The sequence below is a fragment of the Amblyomma americanum genome, chromosome 7, assembly GCF_052857255.1.
Source record: "Amblyomma americanum isolate KBUSLIRL-KWMA chromosome 7, ASM5285725v1, whole genome shotgun sequence".
Taxonomy (NCBI): domain Eukaryota; kingdom Metazoa; phylum Arthropoda; class Arachnida; order Ixodida; family Ixodidae; genus Amblyomma; species Amblyomma americanum.
Genome location: NC_135503.1, coordinates 92,306,804 through 92,329,724, shown reverse-complemented (window position 1 = coordinate 92,329,724; position 22,921 = coordinate 92,306,804). Strand labels below are relative to the sequence as shown.

The following is a 22,921-nucleotide window of genomic DNA, read 5'->3' as shown; positions in this document are numbered from 1 at the left end:
CACTCGGACTGAAAGAATGGACTAGGCGACGGGTGTACCCACACAAACGCACATTTAATACACCCTACGTGGCACACACACTAGAACACAAAACTAACACAATACGCAAAGACTATAAATACACACGACCCGGGCACACTGCTACTAGCGTCTACTATTAGCGGTCGGCGTTCGTGCTCACGGTTGGTTCGGTGTGGTTGCGGCGTTGTATGGGTCCCGTAGCCGGCGTCGAGGAGGCGTTCGCCGTGCTTGGGCTGGCGTCGCTGGCGGTGTTCGACGTGCTCGGGCTGGCGTCGCTAGCTGCGTCGTACAAACTCCAATTCCAAGCGCCCGTGGTGGTGATGCCGGTGTTGGCTTTGGTGGAGGCGTCGCTGGCTGCGTCGTATAAGCTCCAGGTCCAAGCACCCGTGGAGGTGATGCCGGTGTTGTTGGCGTTGGGGGGCACCACCCGGATGGATGGCAACAGCGCTGGAGATACCCCTGGCCGTAGCAGGTGGTAGCTCCTCCGTTGACTCCCCGGAACGGGCTCAGGCACGGCAGGAAGGCCACGATGCGATGTCGTAGAACGCGAGCTCACCGGAGCAGTAGCCGGCGTCGCTCTCTTCCAGCCGATGTGACCCTGACCTGCCGGAGCCACCGCTTCTCTGCTGTTTCCCCCCGTGCCTCGCTCTCGCTCGCCCTTTTATAGCATCGGTGTTAGTCCACGTAAGCCTTGTCGTCGTCTTCTTCTCTTCTCCACCAATCATCTCTCTCCACGTCACCGTATGCTTCTCCACCAATCATCTCTCTCCACCTCAACGAATGCTTCTTCCTCTTCTTTATTCTTCGGTTAATTCGCGTCGTCTTCTTCACACCTTTTTCCTTTAAAATTTAATTTAGGCTCCTTAATATATGTGACATCATTCCATCTGAGGTCGGATGTTAGAATTACACCTGAGTATTTGTAACTTAGTACAGAAGAGAGAACCTGTCCATTGATGCAGTATTTAAAGGGTAATGGTTGCCGTTTTCTGGTGACTGTCATTGCTACTGTTTCGTTGTATTTATCTTCATTTGCCATGTCAAGCACCATGTTTCGATGGCGGTAAGTGAAGAATTTAATACGGCCTGGTCTCTTGGGCTGTTAATTTCATTATAAAGAATGCAGTCGTCTGCAAACCTGATTTTCACCGGTATATTCGTTACTATGTCGTTAATAAAGATAGGAAAAAATAACGGGCCGAGAACAGATCCCTGTGGGATGCCGGAACGAACAAGTGCCGGCCTTGAACACATTCCATCAATGAACACGCTTTGTTTCCTTGATGAAAGATATGCCTCTATCCATTGTAGCAGTGAGTCATTTTTTAATATCGGTTTTAATTTTAGAAGCAACTTTTGGTGACACACGCTGTCAAATGCCTTTTCGAAATCTAAGAAAATCATGTCAACTTGGCCTTGCCTATCTAGAACTGCTGCGATGTCGTGAACAGTTTCGACTAGCTGCGTTGTCTTAGCGCATGTGCAGAGCATTGAGATGGGCCTGTATGAAGTAATTAAAGAGCGGTCTCCTGTTTTGGGTATTGGTGTAATCTTGGCATATTTCCAATCATTCGGTAACTCTGCTCGCGACAAGGATTTGCTAAATAGTAAACACAAGTATTCTGAACACCATTCGGCATACCTTACAAGGAAGGCGTTTGGTATGCCATCAATTCCCGGGGATGTTTTGGTATCTAAGTTAAGCAATAATGACAGAACGCCTTCTTCTGATATGCAGACATTATCGATAGGACAATTAGCGGGTAGGTTGAAACTTGGTCTTATACCATCGTCGTTTGTAAACACAGAGGAAAACAGCTCATTAAATGACCCTGCTATGAATGCTTTATCGGTCACTGTTTCATTATTTATGCAAAAACTGGGCAAGGGCTCCTTTTTTGAAGATAAGTGGCGCCAAAACTTTGCAGGGGAAGAAAGGAGAAAATTCTTCATAGAAACAGTGTAGAAGTGTTTTTTGGCTTTACTGATACTGTCTTTCAACTGCAAATGTAATGTGCAAAGCTTATCTGCATTAGTTGCCGAAGGGCACCTGCGATGCTGCTTTTTAATTTTTTTCGCTTTTCTTCCTAGGCGTACAATTTCTTTTGTTTTCCAGGGATTCATTTGTTGCGTTCTCTTCAGCCGCACGGGAATGAAGCGCTTGATGCACCTCAGAACAAGTTCTTTGAAAAAGCACCACAGGTCGTCCACGCAGCATTCAGTTGATTCAGCAAGAAGGACAAAGAGAATGAACTATCTAAGGCATCTAATATGTCGACGTCACTAGCACGTGTAAAGATTGGCACCAAACGTTATTCCTTTTTGTTTTTTGTCACATGTTTGAGTTCCAAGGTTAAGCATATCATTTTGTGGTCAGATATGCCCTCAGTAACAAGTATTTTTGGATCACGCTGAAGCAGGCTACTGCTGACCAGGAAAAGATCTAATATCGAAGAAGTGTCGTTCAGGATGCGGGTTGGTTGCTTTACCAGTTGTGTTAAGCCGTGCAAAATTATTAGGTCAACAAGTGGTTCAGCTGCCCCAGACAGGGGATCGGGAAATGGGCCGTCCCAGCCAATAGAAGGAATATTGAAGTCGCCGCCAAGTAACATGTTTGAAGAAAGACTTTTGGTAGAACATAGAAATTCGTTTAGTTCATCAAAAAACGTACTATCGCTATTTGGGGGCCTGTAGAATCCGCCTACGATGAAGTTTAATTCTTTTAGATGTACTTTCGCGATAACACATTCAATCGCAGGTATGTCAGGTAGACGTGTTACACTTAGCGCTTCTTGAAATATAATTGCCACACCACCCCCTCGGGAATTCCTGTCTTTTCGAAACATACTGTAACCTGGCTGTGTAATCTCGTCGTCGCGAATGCTAGTGTTTAACCAAGTTTCTGTTACAATTATTATGTGTGGTTTGTACGCTTATACTATGCTCTCCAGGTCTTCGGATTTATGTATGATGCTCCGAGCATTAAGGTTGATGCATCGAAGAGGCTTTTTATTGCAAGTTTCGGTTCAGCTTTGACGGCTATGCCTGCTTGCTTGTTTGCCGACAGGAACCCTTCTATTGCTGTCTTCGTCCCATTGTAACAGCTCATTATTTATCTTGATTTTGTCGTAGAGCAGCTTAACTTTCTCTCCACTTGCTCTAATTTCGATTGTGCTGTCCCATAATTTCTTTCGCTTTTGCCTAGTGGGCACTGAAAAATCCTCCGAGACAGATTTTTTTTCCTTTCAACTTGAACCAATTCTTCAGTACATCAACTTTTTCACGGTGGTCCAACAGTTTTATTATAATTGGCCGTGATTTATCTGGCTGAATCCGGCCTATCCTGTGCATTCGTTCAGCGGACGTTACTCGCACACCAAGCGTGGTATCAAGCATGTCCTCGACTACACTTTTAATTAGGTCATCATGTGTTTCTTCGTCTTTCTCGGGAATACCATAACCAGGATGTTGTTCCGCCTTGAGCGGTCTTCTAAATCAGTCAGTTTGCCTTCTAAATTTCGAATAGTCTTGTCAAGGCTGCGTATTTTTGCATTCATTTCCTTGATGGCTGTTACTGAGGCTTCTACTAATTCTAGTTTAGATTCAATTTCATTTAGGCGCCTTTGGATGTTCTTTTGGCCTTCGAGTAGTTCAGGTAGCATTTGTTCAGTCGGGGGCCCGGGGCTGGGCTCTACATCGCCGCAAAGCATCAACAAAGATAAAACAAAATCATTTAAGTCAAGGAGGACCATAGCGACACTATGTGGGCACGTCAGCTGAATGAAACATCGGTCGCTTGTTTTAACAGTAGAAAATGTGTTACTGACCTGCATGTAAAATACGAGCGGGTTTGACATGCTGACACGCAGCCAGCCGACGGGCCCACTGAAGGAACTTGTAGGCAGCGTTCTTTTTATATCCGGAGTTGTTAATGTCGATAAAGCTGGCCGTGATAGCGCCCAGCGATCGTCATAGCACGGTGGTTCTTGTGCGCAGGCTACGTGGGAGAAGGGCGCTTGGATGACCGGGTACACAGACGCTTGACAGGGTGGCTGGTATGCGCAGTCTCCGTAAGGGGACGGTGCGTCGATGACCGAGCATGCTGATGCTTGCAGTGTGCTGGCCGTCAGTGTCGAGACAAGGAGGAACATCTGCATGTAAAATACGAGCGGGTTTGACATGATGCTGACACGCAGCCAGCCGACGTGCCAACTTTTCAAATGGGGGGGGGGGCAATATACTAAAGCCTAAAAATTGAAACGCAAGAGAATGTGAACAGAAATGAGGTGCTAAGTTAAAACAACCAAGCGAATACAAAAGAATGAAAAGTACGAAACAAACAAAAATTCAACCTGAAATATAGTGCGAACCTGAAATAGGTTCCTACTTTCGAGGTGACTTGGTGAACTGTGGAAAAGAACAGCTTCTGTAATTGGCACGACATCGCGCGAAAGTGGTTCCAGTGAGCAGATGTGCACTGGATGAATGAATGAAAAAAGGCTCTGGCACAGGCTACGTGATGAACTTTGGTAACGTGATTGAAGGGATCGTGTGAAGAAGTGGGAGTGACAGGGTGACAAAAATGATGGGGTTATGAAATGATTTAAGTCCGAAGGATGACAGGTTTAAGAAATAAGCAGATTCGGGATAACTTTCTGTGATTTTCAAAAAGTGGTGAAGCAGCAAGTTGTGTTAATTATGAATCTCTGATGACAGTAAGTACATTACTGCTCTATAAGACTACGAATACCGTGCCCTCTTATTTTCGAAGCTGTGCTTCTCTTGTAACGCAGTAACGTTAATCTAGTGAAGGAGTGTGAGTGATACAGTGTCTTTCATAGCTGTAACGCTGCTTGTGCGGTTATGGTAAGATAAGATGAAGCGTGCGGAGTGAAGGTGAATTATTTGGAGAGAAGGTGTAAGTGCTGAAAGTAAAAAAATCCAAAGTGATGACGCATTTGCTAATTTAGGCCCATCTAAAGTCGTGTACACTGTTAGTTTGACTGCAATAGGTACAATAAAAATAAGCGACGTCGATAGCACAGAGTGTGATTTCCGATGGTATAATGTATTCGATGCGACGCTTCCAGTAAGGTCAGATATGTGCACATATATATAATAATAGTCAAAATGGCTCCCATGCTTGTGTTATTAAGAAGATATGTAGCAAGAACTAAAACAGTACGTGGTAGGCCCAGAACATTGTATTTTTAATGTCTATGTGCATTAGTTATGTTTCACGCGAATAAAAAAAATGCTCATTTTCGAGCGGGAAGCGTGTGTGGTTAGTGATTTCAAGGTAAATAACACGGTAGTCGGCGAATAAGTGGACTGGGAAAACGACGCATACAAGCTGTAGTCAATAATATGAATTAGGAAAAAGGTACCTAACCTTAAGCCTTGCCGTACACTAGATCCCACAGGCGCAAGTGAAGAGTTGACATCATCTTTACAGACAAGCTTACTACAGTTATTAAGAAACTACTCTGTCCACGTTATTACCTCAAGTTGTACGTTGGTTGTTTGAAGCTTGACTAATAAGAGGAGGCGACAAATCTTGTGTAGCGTTTTGGCAGATAAAGTAGTGCAGTCAGCCTCAAAGGAGGGTCAAGAATCAGATGTTGAGAATGTCTAACTGATCGTGATTGCACATGGCATGAATATGATTCCGCAAGACTTGCTGTGCAGGAGTGAAGGAAGAGTTTCATTACAAGAAAGCTTGGTCGCTTAGAAAAACTGACGTATTCGAGCGAGATGGGTCGACAGCTTAAATAAAGGATTTCCATTCGTTGGGCAGTACACTAATGTCAGAAGACCACTGAAACTGTTTGCATTGGCTGGGTTTATAGAGTTTAACGTCCCAAAGCGACTCAGGCTACGAGAGACGCCGTGGTGAAGGGCTCCAGAAATTTCGACCACCTGGGGTTTCTTTAACGCGCACTGACATCCCGGATTACACGGGCGTCCAATATTTAGCCTCCATCGCATTTCGATGGAGGCGAAATTATATTAGAGAGGAATAAAATTCTTGTTCTTTCATGATCTTAGCAATGATGTTATCCACACTAGAAGAATCAGGAAGAATCTTATTTAGTTGCCATCGTTATTACCGTCATTACTAATTGTAACAGGTGACATAAGTGTTAATTGACAAAGTAGATTGAAATTTAGTTTAGTGTGCCAAGCATTCAATGTTTTCTAGTTATTTTGGATTCTCACCGCACTGCGGCACGCGGAGGAAGCGCAGTCAAACAAAACGCTTGTTGAAATTTTCAGGCCGTTCTTTTCAGCGTTGAATGTCGCGTGGATTACACCTCATGTGTTTTCTACTCTCGCAAGCTTTCACACGTTGTGGTGAAGGAAAAAGAATGAAATATGTATTTGATCATTACAGGCAGAAGCTTTGAAGAAAAGGATTTTATATGCCAGACCTCTGGAACAACCCTTCCATCAGCATCAGTATGCGATGGTAAAGTTGACTGTGAAGGTAACACGGACGAGAGCGAGGAGGTCTGTGGTAAGTGTCCCGCAAAAACATTTTCGTGCAGAGCACGAAAAGAAAACAAATATTTGTATTTCCAACTCGACAAATTGTGAATTTCAAAACAGCACAGCGTATTATTCCTAACAAAAAATGTCAGCATGTCTATTAAATGTTTTTATTCAAGCACTCATTTTAATTTGGGCAAAAAGGTTCACTAAGTTGTACTATTCTTTCAGCCCCGGCGGTTTACTTGAGTCAAGAAATGAACCTTACAGTCCGTTCGGTAACCAACACTTCTGTGCTGCTTGCCTGGAGCACTGGCATCACAAATGCACCCAATTATACCATGGAGTTTTCCGGATACATTGTGACCGGAAGGTCGAAGTACCACTCATTCCAGAAGAAGCTATCAGTGCTGGACGTCCCACACCATAAATACCTGGTACAGTGGCTGAAACCGTGGACAAACTACACTTTCATCGTAAGGGCTCTTTACGCAGAAAGTGGAACGCATGACGTCACCCAAAAGCCAGGCAGAGCAAGTGCACTGAAAATTCGGACTCGTGCTTCCGGTAAGTTTTACAAAAAGTCCTTAGTAGCGCGACAGCAAAACAAGATTACTTTTGATGTTTCCCTTCCCAGCATGCAGTGATCAATACACGGCGTTTACCCAGGTGAAGTCATTTTGAAAGAAACAACGTTTTCTTAATCAAATGCGAAGTACTTTTAGATTCTTGGTGTTCTTTTAACGAGCACAATACTTGAACGCATTCAGTGAATTACGTTCTGGATATAATTATTCGCCGTGTAGAGCCCTATAAATTGCATTTTAATTTATCGAGTCGTGCAAGTTCTAAAATCACAGCAACCTCTAAATATATGTTGCAAGCAGGATCACTAGCTAATTCAACAAGCGTATATCTTTAGCCCTCATTGCCACGGTCTGATCGCAACACATATGCATATGGAGAACAACGCGCGTCACAGCACTTGTGAGAGTTGTTTCTGCTTTCTGTATTTTTTATTGCATTTTAATCAGCCGAATCACTCTATTTCTACTGTGCGTGCTCCGCTCAAATGAGTGAAATTTCATCAACGGGAGCGTGGTTAAATGATGGAACAGAACCGAATCATAAAACGAGCCCTAACCGCGTAAAACGAATTGCTGTAGCTCTTTTACTGTGAATTCCGCCAATTTATACGCTGCGTTCCTTTTCCTAGTTCTACACTGGCCTGAAAAGAAGCGCACAGTTAATTGCGAAGGCAATTGGAGATTCCTTGAAGATTATTAGCAAAAAGAGCAGAGAGCGAATTTGCTTACTCGATCTAACGTATAGTTTCTCATGTGCCATTAAACCCAAGACAACACGTACATTTTCCCCTCCGGCCCTGCTGGGCCTGGATTGGGAAGAGTTCAGGATAAGAGTTAATGGAGAATACCTAAGTAATCAGCGATTCGCTGATGACAATGCCTTGCTACGTAACTCAGGAGATGAGCTGTAAAGCATGATCAATGAGTTAGGCAGAGCAGAATGGTGGGTCTAAAAATTAACATGCAGAAAACCAAAGTAATGTTCAACAGTCTACCAAGGGCACAGCAGTTCAGAATTGGTAGCGAGGTGCTGGAAGTGGTAAAGTAGTACGTCTTCTTAGTGCAGGTAGTGACCGCCGAACCTGATCACTAGAGGGAACTAACTAGAAGAATGAGAATGGGGGAAGCGCATATGGCAGGTTCTGTCAGATGATGAACAGCAGTTTACAAACATCTATCAAGAGAAAACTACGCAACAGCTGTATCTTACCGGTACTCACCTAGGGGTAGAAGCGTGTAGGCTAGCGAAAGGGGTTCAGATCAAGTTAAGGACAATGCTGCGAGGTATGGAAAGAAAAAATGACAGATTGAAGAGAAGTTTATTTACCACGGGCCTGAAAGGGACTGGCATCCCTCGCAAAAACAAAGACACAGAACAGCGACTTATGTCGCCCAACCTAAAGTAAAGACATGTTGGCAACAGGCGTCACCCTACCTATGCAAAAATGCACGTTGGCATAAAATGCACAAATACATAATCCATGAATGTCCAAAAGAGTTCAAAAGATGGTCCATACACGCGGGGGAAAGCACGTGGGGCATTCACGCACAACACACCGCTCACAATCGCCGCACACAAAGATCGCACGGCACACTCAGTATGGCAGGAGCTGCACGGTGACGCGGCCCCTGCTTGTGTTGATGAACCGGGTGCTCCATCGGCGCAGGAATTCTTCCTCATTGATGGTGACCCAGTCTAAGCACGCCTGTTCAAACAAGCGCGCTCTCACCCTCAGCAACAATGGGAACATGGCCCGCTGGGGTCGACCCTGCAAGGAAGCCACGCCTCTCTGCCGCCACAAAACAAAGGCACCCACACACAGCAGAAGCCGCACAAACGACTCACGTGGCCTGGTGCGGGAGTTCAAGGTTACAAAAAACATACGCGACATGAGCCGCCAAAACGTTCTAGCAACCACGCACTCAAACATGGCATGCTGTAAGGTTTCAGTGTTGCCACACTGAGGACACCGCGAAGAAGGGGCGATGCCCCACGCTGCGACACGGACTCCCGTGGGCAAGACCCTCCAGCCTCGCAGCCAGCCGAAGTCGCGAACGTCTGGTGGAAGAGTGCTAGACGTTAAATCTCGCCACCGCACCCGCCTGCTCCGTTCGAACTGTTCAGGTGCAACCTCTTGGATAGCGAGGAGCTCGCAAACACGGGAGGCCTGTGTCTTAGTGACGTCGACCTCGGGCAGAGCGGCTGTGAGATACTCGGCCGCCCGACAGACATACCTAAAGAACCTCGGCTGCTGTTCGGCTGAAGGACCTGTTACTTGACCGAAAAAGAGGCGCCGCGACGTCCCAAGAAGGTAGGCAAGAAGTCCCCTCCCCGGGTAGTCGGTGACGTTGACCAGGTCGCGGACGCCTCGGACAGCTAGAACACTGCACATTGTGCGTAAATCGGGCAAGCTGAACCCGCCCATGCGCGTGGGAAGGCGGAGGAGCGCGCGAGCGACGGTCTCCGTCTTTCCCGCCCAGAAAAAAGCGCCACAAAGTGTGGCCAAACGACGAGTGAATGTGCGCGGCGGACAGGCGACGCGAGCTGCGTAGAAGAGTGGCGCGCACACAGATGATCTAATAATAAAAGCGCGCTCAGACAGCGACAAACGAAAACGCGCTGCCACTGCGAGACGTCGCTCTGCAGTCGTTCTTAACTGCGACCACGACTCGCGAGCTACCTCTCCTGAGGATAGGAACACGACGCCAAGAACCTTAGCCACCAAGACCCACTCTACGTCGCCCAGCAGGTCTGACGTAAAAGCGCCAAAGCGCAGAGCTTTGCTCTTGCCCTGTTAAGCAGGGCGCCGGACAGCTCGCTGTAACTCGCAAAAAGCTTTAAGAACGCTGCGTAGCTGTCCTCGTCCCGCAAAAACAGGGACACGTCGTCAGCGTACGCGGACACCTTCACCTGACCTTGGCCAGGCAAAGGGAACCCGCGCACCGATGGACAGTCCGCTACGTGGCGCAGGAGTGGGTCTAAACACAACACGAATAGCATAGGCGATATGGGACAACCCTGTCGTATGCCGCGCTCGATATTGAAGCGGTCGCTCAACGAGCCGTTAAAAAGCAACCGAGCTGTAAGGCCGGAATACAGCCGCGCTAACCGCGCCACGAACTCGGGCGGAAAGCCGAAAGCCCCGAGAACTCCAAAAAGGTAGCGGTGCTCGACTCAGTCGAAGGCTTTAGCCTGATCAAGTGAGACGAAACAACCCGGTATTCCCGTTCTCGAGGTGAACGTGAACAAGTCACGCGTTAGTGCGAGAGACGAGAACACCGAGGGGACGAGGGGGAGTGGAAGGAGAAAAGCTCCGAGAAGCTCTCTGGCGGCGCGTCAACGGTGTGGTCCACGCTGGGGTGGCACGTGGGGGTGGCAGCCGGGGGCTTCGCGCTCTGCTCCTCTCGGGGGGCGTCGGCCGGGGGGTTCGCAGTCTGATCCTCCCTGGGGGAGGCGATCGGAGGGTTCGCGGCCTGGTCCTCCCTGGGGGTGTCGACCGGGGTGCCCACGGCCTGGTCCTCCCTGGGGGTGTCGACCGGGGTGCCCGCGGCCTGGTCCTCCCGGGGGGTGTCAGCCGGCCGTTGCTCGGCCGGGGGCCGCAAGTTATTTCCAGGTCCCTTGGCCGGCCCAGGCCGGGGCCGCGGCCGCAGGCAATCCGCCGCCGCGAGCGACCCACCGCACCGCCTGCACATCTCCCGACACCTGACCGTGTTGTGGCCGAATGCCTCGCAACGCGAGCACCGCGGCGTGCGACACGCTGCGCCGACGTGGCCCTCCTGCCCGCAGCGGGAACAAACTTTGCGGACACCTCTATAATCGCAGATGGCGCGGTGCCCCAGGACAGAGATGAAATTGGGTACGGGCTTCTGCATTTCCATCCGGACCAGCCGCTGACCGTTGTCGACATGCCGCCGGCCCTTCAGGGTAGGGTGGGTGATCTCGAGCACTTTCCCGTAAGGGCTGAGTGCCGAGGCGAGCGAGGCGTGACCTACGAAGAGCGGCCGCCGGAATACCGTGACGTTCACGACCGCAGGACCCACGCAGGAGACCGGGACTGAGGTGCCGTTCATAGGGAAGGCACCCGCTGCGAGAAGCTTCTCGCCGCAGCCGAGACTACGGCGACGCAAAACTTGTAACCACCCTGGTTCTGGAGCGACTCCAGCCCTTTGGGGCCAACAACAGCTTCGATGCCGTCGACTAAGTCGTCGGCCGAGGCCTCAGTCTTCAACGAGAAGTTGAAGCAGTGCGCCTTCGGGGGAGGCGCGGGGAAGGTTGGTCCACCAGCGGGACCGGTAGAAACCATGCTGGAGCCGGGCCGGGGACCTGGATCAGCAGATGGGCAGCTCGTAGAGGGTGGGGAGGGGGGGGGGGGGCTCGGTCAGCACCTCCAGCAAGCTCCTGGGTAGGCTGGGCGGCCGGGATTCCCGGGCAACCGGCCAAACGCCCGGCGCCGGGACGGCGATCCTCCAGGTGGATGGGGCCTCGTTCCGGGAGCGGGGCCCGGGTCCACTACGCTCCAGGCTCGTGGGTTTGCCTCTCCGAAGACCAGCAGCCTGACGGCTTTGATCTTATCCCGTAACAGATACTGTACGGGGTCCGGACAATCGCTACCACGACAGATATGTAAAAATGACAGATATGTAAATTTAAGATAGCGGAATCGGGCAGAGTGGGTGAGGGGCAAACGCGGGTTAATGACATCCTAGCCGAAATCAAGAGGAAGAAACGGGTTTGATGAGGGCGTGTAATGCGACGGCGAGATAACCGCTGGTCCTTAAGAGTAACGGAGTAGATCTCAAGATATGGCAAGCGTAGCAAGGGCAGAAGAAAGTTAGTTGGGCGGGTGATATTAAGGAGTTTGCGGGGATACGGTGGCCACAGCTGGCAAAGGAAAGGGTTAATAGGAGAGACATAGGAGAGGCCTTTGCCCTGCAGTGGACGTAGTCAGGCTAATAATAATGATGATGACGATGACGCCGTGTATAATCGATAATATCATCTGCGCGAGAGACTTGGACAACATAAGACGGAGTGCAAGTGGTGCTCGGAACTGATCACTGTAATTAAGTTCTGGCATTTCCACCAGAGAGATAGAACATTGCTGGTGGGTACCATAAAGCACGTTGCAGCTATCTAGCGGTTCTTCCGCTTGGCTTAACTTAACCCCACTCATGTGCATCGTTACATGGGCACACACACCGAAATAATGGGCTCCCGTTCAGAGCGTTGCCTGATCGTAGTGAGTGGCCGCCATGGACATCGTAGCAGCGCCTCTAGAACGACTCACTGCACGGCTCCCTCTATGTTAGGATTCCTGTGGGCTTGACGGTGCGATTAGATTAGTGTAACGCAATCTACTGTTGACTAGTGCCAAGTAAAGCACGCTGTGGGTAAAGTTTCTGCAGAGCTTGAAGAAGACTAATCACTGAGAGGCGGCACGGAGAAAATAATGGGATGGTGACATACGCTCTTTTTTTCCGCCTGTTGCCGTTATTCGCCCCTGATGCTGTATGGCTGCCTTTTTTTCTCTCACCGCGAGTATTCTTAGCTGCAGTTTAGGTGGGTACGGAAGATTTTCTCCGAAGAGGTATGCGTATGCCCATGAATAGGTCCCGACACCAGTTGCCAGGGTGTGCGATGCCGACATGGGTGGTACCCTACGCGCTTGCGTACTCCATTTCATTTATTCCTCGACTGTACACGTCTGATTTCTTAATCAGATCAATGAATGTTAGGCAAACTCAAGCAGACCAATGTTTTAGTGTATAATGCGCAACTAAACTCTCATTGCCACATGTTTCCACGTTGCTTGAATTCCATGTTGTTCTCAACGGTTGGGCAAGCATCCTCAGCTCTAGTTTTATATTTTGGACTGTTCTTGTGTCTAACGCTCCTGACACTGTTTGCTGCAGCCGGGGTAGTAGTTAGAAGGCATGAGGAAAGACGGGATTTAGAATCAGGGTACGTGGCTGCGCTTCAAAGAACAGAGAGAGAAAATAAGAAAAACAGAACGGGCAGGCAGGTTTATTGATTCGGTATCTGGTTTTGTTGCTCTCTACTGGGTAGAGAAAAGAGGGAAAGTAAAAGGAAATGGTGGACGGGAGACGGAAAGGGCACATGCAACCAGCCGCAGTGGAAAATCAGTGGAGTTCGGAGAGGCCGCTCGCTTCCAGAGACGGAACGGGATAAAGGGCAGAAACTTCGGTAGCTAGAATATGCTTCTAGTTGGCAGCACTGCTCAGGACGCCCAGCCATCAATGGCGTCGCATTGGGGAAGCATAATGTGGCGTCAGGAATATTTCAGGCATGACAGAAGAGGGAACAGTGAACGAAGTAATCGATAGTGTTGTGACAAAGGGCAGATAGGACGGAGTGCACTTGTTTAGCGGCGGCTTGCATCACCAGAAATTGGTGTGCGTCCCTAAGTTGGTTGTCATATTTTATCACACTTTCTTACTTGTTAGCAAACATAGTATCCCAGCCTTCAGAACAAGTTGATATTTAAGACAGGTCTTGCCTGCCTACTGTTTCTCAGCCTTTTCTGCTGGTCCGAGAGAACCTTTTTTGGTGACTATGCGGAGTTCCCTTAGAAAGAGCATCGCCATACATCACGTTTGTTTGTTGGTATGCGGCCAATTCCGGAGCGCATTATGGGCATGTGTTTGAATAGCCGCGAAACTTCAGATTCCGCATTTTTCTTAATGAGCGAGTCAGCATGCTACGTCCTCAGCGTAACTCGGTAAAGGCTGAGGAGCTACTACTGGAGCTTGTTGGGATTTCATCATATAGTTCTTGAAACCGCATGTTTCGTGTTTCCTTTCTCTTTACGTGCTTACTCGTGAAGGCGCGGATCAAGGGCTACTGCACATCTTGTTGCACATGGTATAACGTCGTTGTGCGCTTTTGTAGCGATAGCACCACTACGCCAGCCGCTTGGCGAAGTCAGCGTGGCTGCGTGCTGAGCCGTGGCGCCACCGCTTCGACAGCTGGGCGCATGCGCGGAGTGAAGTCATAGCCTGCAGCTGGTTTGCGCGCCGCGCGCCTCGCTGCTGCGCCGACGGCAAAGCAGACACCGCCCGCCTCGTCAGTTCTGCGCATGTGCGCGCGGAGTGACGTCAGAGCACACAGCTAGTGTGCGCGCCGCGCGCCTACATTATGCTAGCATTTCGAGCCTTCAGCGGGGCGGTGCCGTGGCCATTGTGGCAGCTGCCGGCGGCGCGGCGCGCCGGCGAAACCGAGTGGCGGAGGAGTGGAGACGGGGAGAGAGAATCCACGTCCGGGGACGAAGATAAGAAGAAAAGCCCAGCGAAACGCAACGGCGAAAGACTAACTGTGCAATTCGACTGAGCGGCTTCCACTCGGCCAGCTGTAGCTATCGTGTCACTCCATGTTTAACCAGAGCTAAACAACAGCCATTTTTTGTACTGTTTTCCGAAAAATAACATTTGTTATTAGTTTCGTCCTGTGTGTGCGTGTGTGCGTGTGTGTGTGCATGCGTGCGTGCGTGCGTGTGTGTGTGTGTGTGTGTGCGTGTGCGTGTGTGTGTGTGTGTGTGCGTGTGCGTGTGCGTGTGTGTGTGTGTGTGTGTGTGTGTGTGTGTGTGTGTGTGTGTGTGTGTGTGTGTGTGTGTGTGTGTGTGTGTGTGTGTGTGTGTGTGTGTGTGAGATGAACCCTATAATATATTCTTGCGCACCAAGTTTCTAAGCTGATTCCACCAGATATATGAGACTAGGAGGTGTACACGTCGATAGGGTACTCAGAATAATAAGATCCTGTGCATGTAAGGACCGGTCTGTTAGCCTAATGGTTGCTCCGAACGCAACATTTTTAACTGAGCAGCTTTTTTTTTACTCAAATCTGTCTAGTCAAATGTCCTGAATTTCAAACGATAGCGCGGTGCTATCACGGAACATTGTGATGACATGTACCATTGCATCAACTTTGATCATGCCACGGTTGTTTTCACGGAATCTGAAGTATTCAAGCGACAGCTCACAGGATCCTGGCACATATAAAACACACCTGAAAATGTAAACTGCTCTCAATACTCCCTTCCATTATTAAAGGTCAGTGTAAGATCTCACGGGAATAATTTCTTTTTCATCTGGTTACGCCACAAGGCAAAGACATTGCCGCACAATAACCTCATTCATCACGCGTAACAACTGTTTAAGTATTCTTTCTTTCCGCGAACAGCAATTGAAAGGAATCTAATAACCAATGAACAAGTTTCAAAATAATCTATGACGACGTTGTTTCCAGTATTGTTTAAAAATGTGTTGCCTATGCTTAGTTTCCAAAATATTCAAGCTGCGTTAATCTAATTTGCTCCTGTATTCATTGCCTGTGTTATTAACGTTGTGTTCACTTATCTGCATCCTACCCTGCTAAAATCCCCAGTGTGGATTGCAGTATATGGGAAATAAAAAAAAATGAAGAAGTGTTTACACGGCCTTCGTGGCAAAGCAAAGCTCATCCCGCGACAAACAACGACGGCCTAACTCAGCTCTCCAACTCATGTGGCACCCACAGCGGCGCCCCCGCAATCCCGTTTGGACCTATTTTGATTTACACGGCCTTGACTCGAAATGGCAGTGGTTAAACTAAAGGGCGTCTCTTGCGTCCACCAGTTAACCCTGAAGAAGGTGCCGAATTGGTGCCGAAACATTCGCTCTCCGAAGAGACTTTGGCAGAACGATCAAATTTTTTTTCTCTCTCTCAAGTTTTCCTCCTTAGCAGGCAGATTTCAGACTTAATTCGCACGCGTCAACAACTAAACTGGTAGTGTCTGCAGTCGAGCCTCGGCTGAAAACCTGGAGTGAAATGCAATGTTCTGCCAGATGCCACCAAATCTCTCGTACATGCAAGATTGTCACCATTTTGCCACCCATAACACATTCCTTCATACCTTTTCAGCACCTCAGATGCCCGGCAGAGTTCAAGAGCTCTCAACAAATCAACGTGATGTGGTGCTCAGCATCGAAGGCCCACCGGCTTGGAATAGCCAGCCGGATGGCTTTCAACTGCGCTGGCAGGCCCATAGAGGCCTCCTTAATGGCGGAGCAGGAGAGATGTACATACCGGTCGGCACTGATTGGTCGCCCAAAGAGAACAAGATCAACGTTACACTGCAGCTGCAAGGCTATTCGTTCTACGACCTGTTCGTTACAGCTGTTGGAATGGACGACGGAGGAAACAAACTTGTTAGTCCAGAATTGACGGAGGAGATCTATGTGACCCTAGGTGAGATACACGCGTCTCGTAGCAAAACATGCATTCCTATACATCTCATACCAAAGGCGTAATTGCGCGCCGAGGAGATGCCGTAGTGGTCTCCGGAATAATTTCTACCACCCGGGGATCTTTATTGTGTGGTGCAAGTGCGCGTTAAAGATCCCGACGTGGCCGAAATTATTCCGGAGACATCCACTACGGCACCTCTTTCTTCCTTTCTTATTTCACTCTCTTCTTTATCCCTTCTTTTACGGCGCGGTTCGGGTGTCCACCGAGATATGTGAGACAGTCACTGCGTCATTTCCTTTCCTCAAAGACAATTTTCATTTTCATTTTCTCCGAGGTTTTGTTCAAAGCGTCGCGCCCCGTCGACGCAGCGTTGAACTCCGCGGTAGCGACTTTTGAGGAAAAGAAATGGCGCAGTAACGATCTCATGCCTAAAGGCGGAACCGCATGGCGCGTTTTCCGCGAGCGAAAAACGCGACGCGCGGTGGACGCCCGCGTTGCCGTCAACGCGCGAGCACCCGCACGTAAAAAGGGGAGCGGCGCCTTCGCGGCGCGTTTTCCGGGTTGCCAGACAACGTAACTCCCAACCACATGAATTGTCCCTGCTACCGCATATGTATTATGCCCTTAAACTTACACAACACTGCAATAGAAATAATCTTAGTGTAATTACACAACGGCATTTTTTTTTCGAAGTATATTTATGAAGCTTAATTTCAAGCAGGAAGAGTGTGTGCGAAACTGCGACTATGTACTTTCTGCATGCCAAGAGGCCGCTGCTTGTTTACAACTCGACATAGAAAATGGAGAGTCGGGCGCTTACTACAAAGCAGAAGAGGCGGTCGCGTATATCCCACAGGACCCGACGCCTCTCCACTTCCGTGATAAGGGCCTCGTTGAAGACTGCTTTCTCCATTTTCGATGAACACGATGCGCGCACGAAACAGTAGCACGTGTTTTTCACGTGCGCGCCGGTTCTGCAGAGCGAAAAAAAAAATGCGCCGAAGAGGTTCCGTCGAGATGCGCAGAGGGTAGGGCCATCTAGTGGCAAAACCAAAAACCAGAAATGCCAAGTGACCAAATACCACGTGACTTACTTGAAATCTGATTGGCGGACGCGCCCCGGACGCGCCGCGCGAGGCGTTTTTTTCTCCTCCGAGTAGGAGCACGCGGCGGCGCGATTTCGTGACGGATCATACTGGGCACGCGTCAAAATGACGCGCGCGTCCCACCATCCGCGCGTCAATCGCGCCTGAAATCGCGCCATGCGGTTCCGCCTTAAGTGGACAACTCAACCGCAGTCCCAACTGGCGCGGCGAAGAGGACAGGGAGGAAAGGAAAGACACTGAACAGCGCCGGGGGACGGGGGAGGCAGGCAGGATGACGGGAGGGAAAGAAGACAGAGAGAGAGAGGTGCCGCGGCTTCTCTTACGGCACCTCTTTCTGCCTTCCTTGTTTCACTTCATCCTTTCTCCTTTTCCTCAAGGCGCTGTTCTGCGTCTTTCGAAAGCTTCATGGCTGACTCCGACTCACGTTCTCGGCACTGCAATTTCATAACTTTGTTCTCTGTGTATCCGCTTTCTCAGTGTCGTTATTACAAGTGACATTATACTTATGCGCAGTTGCCAAAGTAAACTTCGGCGATAACGTAACTAAACGGCAAATATATATATATATATATATATATATATATATATATATATATATATATATATATATATATATATATATATATATATATATATATATATATATATATATTTGATACTCGGTTAAGCAACATCTGTCGCATGTAGCGGGTGCTAGTGGACAGGTCCGAGGCTTTGGAAGAAGGGTTTTCTGGCGGGCTAGTTGGTGCTTCTCAATCATGATTAAACTGCGCGAAAGAAAGGGGACAGAGACAAGAAACACGTGCACGCACAGAGCGCAGACTCCCAACTTTTATTCGAAAACGTTGTTGTTGTTGTTGCGACTGCAGGAAAAATGAACAGGAAAGTTCACGGGCCTGCCCACTGGCTCAAGCTCAGCCACAATCGCTGCCACGTTCAGAAAGTAGGAGAGCTGGAAGATAGGAGAGGAAAGATTGAAGGAAAAGACGCCCGTCGCAACAACCACGTCATCAGATGCGACGACGACGGTTTATAAACAGATACTACCGGTGCCAAGAAGCCGTCGCCATATGGGCGAGAGCCCCTAGATCCCAGCTCCATAAGGCCAGGAAGCCACCACCGCTCCCCTCCCATCCTTCACTTCGAGCATTCCTTTCTATACGTTCCGAACCACCACATCACACAGCCGGGATGAAACAAAACAGATAAGTTTTACAGTTCAGTGTACATAAAGCGCGGACCAGCTGGAGAGCCAATCTAAAAACACCAGTGTGCGCATGCCTACGCACCCTTGACACCTAGATAAAAGGAGAGGTGAAGATAAAGAGCCCGAAGGTGAAACATATAATTCAAAGAGAACGAATGATGGAAACGACCGAACCATGTATTACGAGCGAAAACTTTGGCTTTGGAAGCCCGCCGCTCTATGGAAAGTGCCTCAAAATCATGTTTGCTAGTTCTGCTAGAGGAGTCGATAATTGTTTGCTGTAATGCCCCTTTCTTTGAGGGACAGCAGTTTCTGTGGTCAGTACGATCAGTAAGTTCTCTTTAACGACCACGTAGTAGCATTGTAAGAATGCTGAGTTGGGCTTGTTGGTTCACCATCGTGTTGGAAACAGCGCGTCCCGTCTTCGCGCTGTTTCCAACATGATGATACTATTGGGCTCCATCCGCCGCGGTGGCTCAGTGGTGAAGCCGCCAGGCTACTAAGCTGGAGTACTGGAGTTCGAACCTTACCGCAGTGGCCGCGTTTCGATGGATACGAAAGACGCTCGTGTGCTTTTACTCTTTCCGATAGACTTGAGAGACTGAATGGCTGTAGTGAGACCAGCCGGCTAGTTTTGAGGAAGGGAACGACGCAGTAACTGTCCCACTATACAATCGACACCTTAACCCTAAAGAGCTGCGCGTAACGCGTTGCAGCTGCCGTTGTACCCAGTAAATGGCCTATACAAAGTTAATACAACTTTCGTTGTAAAAAGGCTTGCCAGCTCCAGCTTTCATTGAGACTAACAAACAAAGATGACAACGACCTCTTGAAGAAGTCGTAAAATGCGCCTAGTTAGGCGGCTTGCTCGTCCTTTAAAAAACTACATAATTTAGGTGATTATATGGTAGCCTTGCCACTTGAAGTCTGCCGACATTATGTTGCTGATCCAAAGAAACTCTGTCGTTGCGGAGGCTAGACCATATCGAAAGACCCTGCCATAGATTTCACCTACCTAGTTTTGTATTGCAAAATCAGTTGACCATGTAGTAATTCATAGGAATAGTGTCGACACCATCCCCCAGTAACAGCCAGGCTCAATTTGATTTCAAGATGGCGCTGTCACAGATTATTCATGGCTAGGTGGCTTGACCCAACGCCCGGTTTAAAGGGTTCAGCCTCATCCTTCCTTCCTTCCTTCCATCCATCCATCCATCCATCCATCCATCCATCCATCCATCCATCCATCCATCCATCCATCCATCCATCCATCCATCCATCCATCCATCCATCCATCCATCCATCCATCCGTCCGTCCGTCCGTCCGTCCGTCCTTCCATCCATTCATCCGTCCCTCCATCCACCGCCCATCCGCCCATCCATCCATCCATCCGTCCGTCCCTCCATCCACCGCCCATCCGCCCATTCGCCCATGCGCCCATCCATCCATCCATCCATCCATCCATCCATCCATCCATCCATCCATCCATCCATCCATCCATCCATCCATCCATCCATCCATCCATCCATCCATCCATCCATCCATCCATCCGTCCGTCCGTCCGTCCGTCCGTCCGTCCGTTCATCCATCCATCCATCCATCCATCCATCCATCCATCCATCCATCCATCCATCCATCCATCCGTCCGTCCGTCCCTCCATTCACCGTCCATCCGCCCATCCATCCATCCATCCATCCATCCATCCATCCATCCGTCCATCCACCGTCCATCCGCCCATCCGCCCATGCGCCCATCCATCCGTCCGTCCGTCCATCCATCCATCCATCCATCCATCCATCCATCCATCCATCCATCCATCCATCCATCCATCCATCCATCCATCCATCCATCCATCCATCCATCCATCCATCCATCCATCCATCTAGCCAGCCAGCCTGTTGGTATGTCATGCTGAAGAATGTTTTTCAGACAAAGAAGATGCATGCACAAAAGGGAACCACGCAGGTCAAGGGCAGGGCTAACAACTGAAAATTTTTATTCACAACAGACCACTCAGTAATATACCCATCCATGCGCCAAGTCAGCGGTCTGTTCTTTGAGTGTGGTCTGAGGGGTCTCCTTTCAATTAAAATTTTCAGTTGTTAATCCTACCCTTGACCTGTGTGGTTGTCCACTGTGTATGCGTCTTCTTTGGCTGGAAAAAATTCTTCAGTTTTTCACTACGTCCCGTTTGTTTTGCCCAAGCTTCTGGAATTTACGTTTTCACCGGCACTCGGTAGGAGATTTGACGGAGTGTTCTTGTGCAGTCGCCGGTCAAGATGTGGTGCTTAAAGATTGGAGTCTGCAAGAATGTTGACGATTAGGAAAGTATTACACAATAGCACTCAAGAGGCTTCGCATCTCCTCTTATCTCTTCGTCGGGTGCGCTGACTTGATTAAATTTGGCCTGTGGCTGAGTTATTGGAGCTATTTGAGTACTGGCGGGGCTTAAGTATAGCCTCCAATTCTTGTCTAGAGGAATTCAGGTTGTGCGCACTAGAAATACGTAATGCCTCATCAGACTCCAATTCGGTGGTCGTATAGATACTTCCAATTTTTCTGGATTATATCTTCGATGTACATCAAATTTTTGGCATACGCAGAGGCCACATGTATGAAGAGTGCGATAAAAATTGCGTCGCGGAAAAGGGGAAACCGCGTCTTGACGGGCTTGACGTCCCGTCTGTTCTGCGCCAGGTAGTTACAGGCAATGTCCGAACGCTCCGCGAGTGCTACCTTGGAAGATTAACAGCTGGATCATGAACTAATCACGCGCACAACCTGGACACATTTCGTATTGCGTAAATAGTTTGTGTATACTGCCTCTCCCCGTATCCTCTGTTCCTGTCCCCACACCTGTTTCCTTTCATTTCTCCATTCTGCCTGCTATCCTTTATTTCCGCTGCCCCAGCTCAGGTGCTTCAGTATCGATGGCAGATGCCGGGGCTAGCAAAAATCTTTTCCTTCCTTTTTATTATTATTTTAATAAAAACCACTTACTACTACAAATCAATCACTCTCAAATTTTTTATACATTCAAAGCAGACAGCGTTTTAGCATGTTGCTTGTTCATGATGACAGTACCATCGGACGCCGTATATATTACATGAAAATTTAAAGCTTATTTCTCTTCTGCAATTAGCTGGTTGCGCTATGCTTGTGTCTGAAAATATCATGCCGAGCGGGATAGAGAGGAGGTAGAGAACTCGGGATTCCTTGCTAGACAAAAAGAACAAGGGAAAGGGAAGAAAGGCGAGTAGACAGTCCCCTAGTTGAGGCTTTGAGAAAAGAACTCGTCCGCATATAGATAATGGCTGTCGCCCTTCCCGGGTGTTATATAGTTCCTTTGTTAGCCAGAGCAGGCACTGCGGGGGGAGGGGAGGGGGGGGGTTCGGTTGCGGGCCTTGTGTTTGGAAGGCGGTGAGGCCGTAAACTTGGCTTTGGAGCAGCCTGTTTGCAGGGTGGAAGTCTGCGGCTTGTGGGCTTCATAACAGGAACGCCGGGCTTAGATGGAAAAAGTGCAAGCAACAAACACATGAAGAACGAATAGCGACAGCGAGTAAAAAAACGATAAAAAGCGATAGCAAAAGGGAGAGTTGGACGACAAAGCAGCGTGCTAACTGAGAATTTTCGAAGAAAGATTGAGATGAAAAGATCGCCGAGGAAGGAAAACAGCAATGCAAGAAGCGAAGATGGAAAAGAGGTAAACAAAAGTTACAAACAATAAGATACAAAGCACCTGCTTTCCCATGAAGGCAGGTGTAGCATGTTGTATCTTAAGCAGAAAATGAATTGCAACCTAAAGATATTCATGATAACATGACTCTGACATCTTGATAGCTCATTATACCCCTTTCCTTCTCTATAACATCTTGGTATGCATAGACAATACAGCAGATGACCGCAGTTTAGATTAGTATTTCTATGTATTTAAACGGTAACAGCAAAGGCACCTTAAGAAGAGACCTTGCATTTTGCCTAACTGATAATATCTTCAAGACGTGAGATTTCTACTGACATTTACCAGCGCGGGAAAAGCAGAATGAATAAGTTTCTATAATGGTGAAAACTCACTCGAACTAGAAAACGAATTTACTATCCCCCTCCCCCACGGCCCAAACACGCGGTTAGAATGTGACCAACCAACGGAAACGTTGGTTGGTCAACGTTGGATGGCCAATGCAAGCAGGACTACGACGGAATGATTGTTGTCAGCTGGTCAGAAGACGCAAGAGAATGCAAGAGAGAGATTTACAACTTAGAGC

At 48.6% G+C, this 22,921-nt stretch overlaps 1 protein-coding gene across 2 annotated transcripts in view; it reads left to right on the top strand.

The window, feature by feature from the left end:
* The window catches only part of LOC144097332 (uncharacterized), an 89,070-nt gene that overhangs the window by 10,106 nt on the left and 56,043 nt on the right, over positions 1 to 22,921 (top strand). For both annotated transcript variants that reach the window (XM_077630074.1, XM_077630073.1), the window contains exons 2-4: positions 6,416 to 6,538; positions 6,742 to 7,077; positions 16,015 to 16,341. In XM_077630074.1, coding sequence (XP_077486200.1) covers positions 6,416 to 6,538; positions 6,742 to 7,077; positions 16,015 to 16,341 — 786 coding nt within the window. The remainder of the gene's footprint in view (positions 1 to 6,415; positions 6,539 to 6,741; positions 7,078 to 16,014; positions 16,342 to 22,921) is intronic.